The following is an 8,202-nucleotide window of genomic DNA, read 5'->3' as shown; positions in this document are numbered from 1 at the left end:
ATATATATATATATATATAAAACACACACACACACACCTCTCTCTCTCCCCCCTCCCCTCCCCTCTCTGTCTCTGTCTCTGTCTCTGTCTTTCTTTCTGCAGGTAGTATGTATCTTTGGTATCTTCTTGAAAAGACATTCAGACATTCATTCTGTGGCCAACCACATAAGATCCCAGATGCAAATACTTAAATATTTCTGCAATTCTTTGTTATTTTGTAATTGTTTTAGATGTCTTCTCCACTAGCTGAAAGACCTTCATGCCTGCAGACGTTGTCACTCATATCTCAGATGCCCTCCCTTATTTCCTCTGCCTCTTAGAATCTTTGTCTTTCTTTGGAATAGCACCGATATTCCTTTCTGAAGGAATCCTTTTCTGATCCCCTTTTTAGTATTTTCTATGACTTGAAATTGCTTTATGTGCATTTTTACATACTTTGTAATTGCTTATTTTCTATACGTGTTGTTTCTTCAAAGTAGAATGTAAGTTCCTTGAAGGCAGGAGAAGCGTTCTTTTGGTCTTTTTGTTCCCAATGTTAGCACCATATCTGGTGCTGTTGAACTGAATTAAGAAATGAGAGGACAGAAATATAGTGGAGCTTTGATTTCAAAAAGTAAGAGAGAGGTGATCACTTATTCCATCAGTTCCTTCAGGTAAAAGAGGTTACTCACCTCTTTTAGCAAAAAGAATATAGTTTTAGGTTTATTAAAATTTATTACTAGGGCAGCTAGATAGCAGTGGATAGACTGCCAGACCTGGAGTCAAGAGGACCCGTGCTCAAATACGGTCTTGGACACTTCCTAGCAAACTCTTAACCCCAATTGCCTAGTCATTGCCACTTTTCTTTCTTAGAACTAATACTAAAATAGGAGGCAAGAGTTTAAAAATCAAAACAAAAAAAAGTATGGTTATTGACATGATTTACCATTTCCCACTCTGTCTTCTAAAACTGAGATTTAATGGGTAGGAGATGTATGGTATTACATTGCTTTTTGACTACTCTTCATGACCTACTAGAAATATTGTTCAGGGGGATGTTCTATTTCATAGTAATGAAAGGTTCTAATTTTTTCCTATACTTTGTGGGAACAATTTTAAAAATTCACTTGTGATGAATACTTTTTCCACCACCAGGCTGATTTAATGTGTTGATAGGTTTAGTGTTTCACCTGTCACTCTGGAGAGATTGAAAATATAATATTGTTTTGTTTTTCAATTGAACATTGACTGTATTGCTTGTTCTTGAGAACACAGAATATTTCTTAAGGAGTTCACTGCCAATGTTTATTTCCCTCCTATCTAACTACTACCAGTAACCCTCAGGGAGTAAAAATGTATTCTTTGTATATTGAGGAGAGAAGTGTAGACAGATCAGTTGGAGATTAGTATGGAGAAGGAAGCAAAAAAAAAAAAAAAAAGCAAAACCAAAAAAACAATCCCTGAGTGGGAAAGTTTTAGCAACAAAGGTAGAACCAGCAAGAGAAGCATGCTTGGGGAAATAAAAAAGAATAATAGATTTCTTTTGCACCAAAACAAAGATGAAGCTCAATAATATCCTGACCTATATCTATATGTCTTTAGCATGTCATTTAGAAGAGTTACTTGCAGGTAACTGAGACTTAACTAAAAGATAATATTTCTTTCTTTTAAGAATTTCTCTTGAGAATTTCAGACTTTCTCCCAAATGGTAAAATAACTGCCTAAAAGATAAAATACACTCTGTTTTGTTTTGAATTGAGAGTCTTTCGCAGTCTATAGCCTAAGATTTTGACTTTTTAGATTTGTTTCATATTACTCTGCCTTATGTATTCTCAACACCTATTCAACTTTTCTCTTTTCTATTGCCTGTTAATGACAGGCCAGGGTCCACTTCTGGGACTTTGTTCAAGATGTTGCCCATATCTAGAATGCCCTCAATTCCCACTTCTGCCATATAGAATCCATAATTCCCTTCTAGGGTCAGCTCTCTACTCGAGGCCTTTCTTGAATACCCACATTGTTAGTGTATTCTCTCTCTCTCCCTTTCTCTTTCTTTTTCTCCTCTATCTCTCTCCACATATGTATATACACACATATGTGTGTATAATATATATATATAGATGTAAAACATTATTATGGAGCATTATATAGAATATTTTATATGGAGTAATATATAGTAAAATTGTATATATAGTGTGCATATATTACTATACATATTGAAGTTCTATGTATAGTATGTATGAATTACTATATGTGTATAGAGATACATATATGCATATTCTTTTGTTTTTACTTATCTGTATGTATATTATTTCTCCCAGTTTTCCTGAGAGATGCCTAGGGACTTAAATTTTTGTCTATGTATGAACAGAGCTGTACACTTAACATAATCTTACTGAATTGAATTGAATACAGTTTCTGCTAAGTTTCTCCTGCACCCCCTTCCACTCCAGTCTCTTGAGGCAACAGGAGGTTCAGTGAACAGAACACGGCACCTGTTTCAGGAAAACCTGAGTATAAATCTAACTTTAGCCAAATGAATATGAAGAACTAACTTAACTTTTCTCTGCCTCAGTTTCCTCATTTGTGAAGTTGTGATAATAATAGTACCTATCCCCCAAGGTGGTTATGAAAATTGAGATAATAATTAAGTGCTTTGCAAACCCTTAAAGTTCTCTATAGATGTTAGCTATTATTTTAGTAGCTTCTACCCATTAGGATCCCCTTATAAAGGAGGGGATCCTTTCAGCCCAGTTCTTTAACTAATTCAGAAATCAAAACTTATGATATTGAAATTATTCTATAAATGTTTCCTTTTTTCTGGACTTTTGTCCTGGTCTACTTCCCCCACCAAGTAATGGCCATCTGAAGGGCTGAAAGAATACACATACAACAAGCATTGAACATAATGTACAATGGAATTAAGAGACTACAGAACAGGGAATATCTTTTCATTAAATACTGTGTAGTCATGAAAGATAAAAGCATGAGATTCAAAGAGCTTTATCTTGTCCTTATCCATACCTCATTAGCTCCTTTACCTTCCCTCTCTCCATATTCTTGATTAACGATCCCTTTCAAAATGGACAAACTTGGAAATTATATCTCTTACCCTTATGGGTTGATCAGCTTTCTAAGTATTGGACTAAGGTTGTAGTTGTCTTGAGATGCAGGAATGAAATGTTTGATTCTGCATGTGTCAAGCAGATTTAAATTTATTTTTCCTCATTTATGACTTCTATATCACTTTCTTCTCTGCAGGCTGTACATTGATGGACCTTTTGGGAGTCCCTTTGAAGAATCGTTGAATTATGAGGTCAGCTTGTGCGTGGCTGGAGGCATTGGAGTGACTCCTTTTGCATCAATACTCAACACATTGCTGTATGTCACTTTGATATATTGTGTAAGCCCTTTAGTCAATGTTTAGTTAAATAGAATGCTGTTCCTGTTTCAGATATCATCTCTTTCCTGTATCTAGCGCCTTTCAGACCTCTGCCTCTAGCTGTATAAAAAACCAGAGGTGCTACCTAAGGAGCAAATTGTAGTTTAGTTCACTGATCACCAATGTGATATATATGGTGTTTGTCTAAGACTTGTTAAGGGTTGTCCTTGGCAGCTTTTGCATTGCATGATCTAACCTAAGTATAATGCTGCAAGTGGCATTAGAGTCAGGCTACAGACAAAGTAGAGGAACAAACACAGCCACGGTGTCATGTCTTTGGTTTTGGCTCACACCCTCCAACCTGCTCTCACATTATTAATATTGAAGTCATTGGAGATAGACTACCACCATGTGGTTATATTCACATTCTCTCAACCCTGTCCAGGGGAAATATACATCTCTAACCATTCTTAACTCTTAAGCTTCCATCCAAAGCATTTTCTATTATACAACAAATCATTCCCAAAATAACATCCACACAGTGATATTTATTTCACCTGCATTTCACAATAATGAGATTTTTAAATCTTAAACAGTCATTTACTTAATAAAGCAAAATAAAGAATATTATGATATTAATATATTAAATGCCTAAGTGATAAAAAAGTAACATAATACACATACAAACCTACATCATATTCTACAAAAATTATACTCAAATGAGTGGGCACGTACTTAGAGAAATCTCACAAGGAAGTTCATAAAGGTGGAAAACTCATGTGCTTAGAGGTAACTGTAATTTTGATTTACAGACTTTAATGTTATCAATCCATTCACAAACAGCTGTTTCACATAAAAATGCTTTGTTCACTTCTTGACTGTTGACTCTTATCACTCTTTGCTGCCCAAAGCCTTTTCTCTCCTTGAATGTAGCTTTAACAGACTCTTAGTTATCCATCACCATCTAAAGTGTTAGTCCTTAATAGCTAGAGAACTATAAAGCTTATCAAACTGGCTATTTCTAAGCTGGACAGACCCGACTGGTCAGCTCTTCACTAGTCACTTGGATTTTGTATTATTTAGTTGCACAAGAAGCATAGAATTGTCTAGTTTTTGTATTGTCTAGTTGCATAAGAAACACATCATTCAGAATGACTCTTTAGTCTAGCTCATCAGTATATCAAAACAACCACAAAGCCCTCTCCAAGCCAGAGGTAGCAGCAGACCTAAGTCCTTAAAAGCAGCAACATCTGTCTCCAACTCTAGATGGTGTTGAAGGGCTATAGTTATCCCTGAAGCTCTTTGCTAGTAAAGCCAATTCTTTTCCTACTAATCTAGAATCAATTAGTGGAAGCATCCTGTCTATTGATTCCAACTGCCGGAGAATAACAGAACAGCTTTCAACAACCAACACATGCCTTTCTCCCTTTTAATTCTTCTACTCACATTCTTCTATCATGTTCTTTTCTTAGATTTCTTCATCCAGAAATCATTACTGTTCAGTGAATTATTTGAGAACCTCCTGATTCTCAGTGATTTAACTTTCACTTAAAAAGTCACAGCTCCCTAAATTTTCCATTTCATATCAATAGTCCTTTTAAAATCATATCTCAGTCTTCAAATGTTTATGAGTTCTATTTAAAAAAACCCTTAAGTCATAAAGCATGTATATGCAAATGATCTGTTATTAATCATATTTATAGGTTTAAAAGTTTCAGCAGGGTCATCCATATCTTGGTGTCCTTAAAGATGCATTTCTTTATGCTCATATTTTTCCATTTTTAAAAAAATAAATCACCTATATCTGCTTCTTTATAAATTAAACTATTGAAGCAAGTGATCATTCTACATTGCTCACAAGGAAATTTGTGTCTTTATGTTTATACCACAAATCATTTTCTGTCCCAAATTGTCCAGATCTTATTTGAAACTTATTCTTCTTCATATGCATATACTAGCAATATAGTAAAACAGAAGTGATTTTTTCTTTTCACTACATATTGAAATGTTCATTTATAATAGTGGCAAAATCTTAAATATCTGCCAATTAATATAAGCAAAATCTTCCTTTACACAAATGCATCTTTTCTGCATTGTTATCATTAAACTGCTTCATTTTAGAGATGGAGTTACTGCTGATCTGAACTTTAGAAGAATTTTAATTCCATCCTACAGATTCCCAGTCATGTGACTTGCCGAATTAGTCTAGAATGGCACATTCTTCTCTTTAGCTTTTCCCACTAGTCTTTATCCCTTGTCTGCAAATGATGCTTTCTGGAAATATATGCTTTCTGGAAATAATACCCTCTTGATGGGACCTTATTGTTCCCCCAATGAATGTCTAAGAAATGATCTAAAACTAAATTACATTTACCCATCTATCAAAATAGGAGACTCCTCATGTTCTAATTTATCTTTAAGAGAATAATTTCATAGGATTGTAGATTTAGTTTTAAATAAGACTTCAAGAGTAATTTTGTCACAAGTAATTTGAATGCGTTTTCCAAGGCTTCTCTTGTACTAACTGGCAGAGTTGTGATTTAAATCCAAGGCTTTCAATTTCAAATCTCATATTCTTTCTATAGTAACACTTTTGCTAATTCTCAATAAAATCAGATTCCTTTTAATAGGGGGGAAAATTATAAGATGGTCCCTTCCTATTACAGGAGAAGTTAAAAATTCTATCCTTATTCATAGTCTTATTAATCGTGAGTGAAAGAGTGAAGCTTGGAAACTTGCTCCTTGGTCTCTACATCTTAAAAGCTTCCCCTTAAGCCATCTTTGAAACAAATTACAAAGCTCTAGTATTCAACCACTTTCCTTCCAAAGATGTTACTATTTATTATTGACTAACCACTGGGATCATAGGATTTTGAGCTGGGTGAGGGATTTGAGAGCATCTATTCCAATTCCCTTGTTTTACAAATAAATTGTGGCTCAGAGTGGCAAAATGACTTTGTGCACAGGTAACATGTAATAGTAGAAAAGAGTCAGAATTCAAGTTCAGGCCTTCCAAACCTCGCTCCCATACTTTCCCCCCTTAAAATGTGTTGACCACAAGCAGTCTCAGTCTTAGGTACCAGCCCAATTTATCTTTTATATAATGTACAAATTTTACTTCAGTCAATTCATAATCTCCTGGGGGAAGGCATCACAGTGAGTTGGAAATAATATGTTGGATTTGAGAAGGATATAAGTTGGATTTCTAGTTCTACTATTGAATTGTATGTCCTTGGTAAAGTAACATCACTTCTTTGGACTTCACCTTGCTCATTTATAAAATATTGAGACTGGTGGATATCGGAGAGCTAAGATCCAAAAATCCATTTCAGATCTAAGTCCTTCCCTCACCTATAAGTATGAGGGAAAAAGTATTGAAGCCTTATCTAGTAAGCATTTTAGATAGTAGACAATATCAAAAACACTCCATGGGCTTTGGTATAAAACCTAAGGTTTTTGCCTGTAAAAAATAAAGGAAGCATTTATTAATCACATAATACAATGTTGGCTAATTAAGTTCTCTATAGTCAACAGTATTTTTGCTTTGGGAAATAATAGAGACAGTAGCCTGGTATACTACTTATTTTGGTGTCATAAAGACTTGGTTCTTGCTTTTGACACACAATGGCTTTGTGATCATAGATAATTCACTTAATGGTTCTCTAGGCAACTCTTGGAGAGTATACATCACAGACAAGTAATTTCTCTATGTTGATGTGGGGAGTTTCCACATTGATATTTCCTCACATCAAAATTAGTGTTCCAGATAAAAAATAGGTAAAGAAAGGCTTATCAATAGGTAGGTAGGTAGGACGAAGGAAAGGAAGGAAGGAAGGGAGGGAGGAATGAAGGAAGGAATTAAGTGGGGAATGAAAGGAAGGAAGGAACTTCCACTCAGGAGCAGGATGACTCTTACCTTTCTCTCCATACAGAGTAGCTACTTATTTCTTTAATATTGATTATTGTTTGAACATAGACTCCTATTTTGAATGATATTCTAGTTTCATAACCCCACAGCAGTCATTCTGAGACTGACTGTGCTCCTTACCTCCTGGTCAAAATATATGCTGGCATTTGGTACCTGCTGATGAAGAGATTTCCATTAAAAATAATTCTAGCAAGTATAGAGTTATAAGCCAGTTTCTTGGAAGAGATATCATTTATAATCATTGTTAAATATTCTTTCCCTCTTCACCCTAATATGGCCTAGATTTGTCTAACATTTTTCTGGACTTAAGGCAGGATCAGAAATTTGATTTTCCCCCACTTGTTTCTCTAGCATAGGGATAGGGATTGGTACTAGATTTATGATTTCTGTTTTGACTTCTGGGAAAGGGAATTCCTTCTGAGGCTTGTATCTTCTCTTTCCCCCATTAACCTCCCTTCAGCCCCCAACAAAAAATGAAGTAATATTTAAGCTTTTCTTTAAATTGTGAAGATCAAATAGAATAAGAATGGCTCCTCAATTTGGTCAGCTAATATATTATTACTAGATAACAGAAAGCAGAACAATTAGTTTCTGTTTTGACTCTATGCTCTATATTAAAAAATTTATTAATTTGAGATGTCAAAATTGAAACAAACTGTTTTGAGAAGTTGTAAGTTCCTTGTCACTGTGAATATTTAAATAAAACATTGATGTTCATTTGTCAGGCTTGTTTTTAGAGGATACATGCATAAGGTAGAGGATTAGATTAACTCTAAGATTTAATGATCCTCTGGTTTTCTTCCCTTGGCACAGTGACAAGTAGAAACAAGTTAAATAGTATATTCCATATCCTGAAAATACTGTGAGAATCATAAATCTAGACATAATCATGGGAAATTGGGGGTTAGAACTT

At 34.7% G+C, this 8,202-nt stretch overlaps 1 protein-coding gene across 2 annotated transcripts in view; it reads left to right on the top strand.

Annotated features, from left to right (window-relative positions):
- Positions 1-8,202, top strand: part of NOX4 (NADPH oxidase 4) — a 238,008-nt gene that overhangs the window by 210,713 nt on the left and 19,093 nt on the right. The window contains exon 14 of one of the 2 annotated variants that reach the window (XM_044668215.1): positions 3,241-3,360. The exons of the other annotated variant lie outside the window; for it this stretch is intronic. Within the exon in view, the coding sequence (XP_044524150.1) occupies positions 3,241-3,360 (120 nt within the window). The remainder of the gene's footprint in view (positions 1-3,240; positions 3,361-8,202) is intronic. 2 annotated transcript variants of the gene reach the window in all.

Source organism: Gracilinanus agilis, chromosome 3 (assembly GCF_016433145.1).
Source record: "Gracilinanus agilis isolate LMUSP501 chromosome 3, AgileGrace, whole genome shotgun sequence".
NCBI classification, from domain to species: domain Eukaryota; kingdom Metazoa; phylum Chordata; class Mammalia; order Didelphimorphia; family Didelphidae; genus Gracilinanus; species Gracilinanus agilis.
This window is presented reverse-complemented; position numbering and strand designations above follow the sequence as displayed.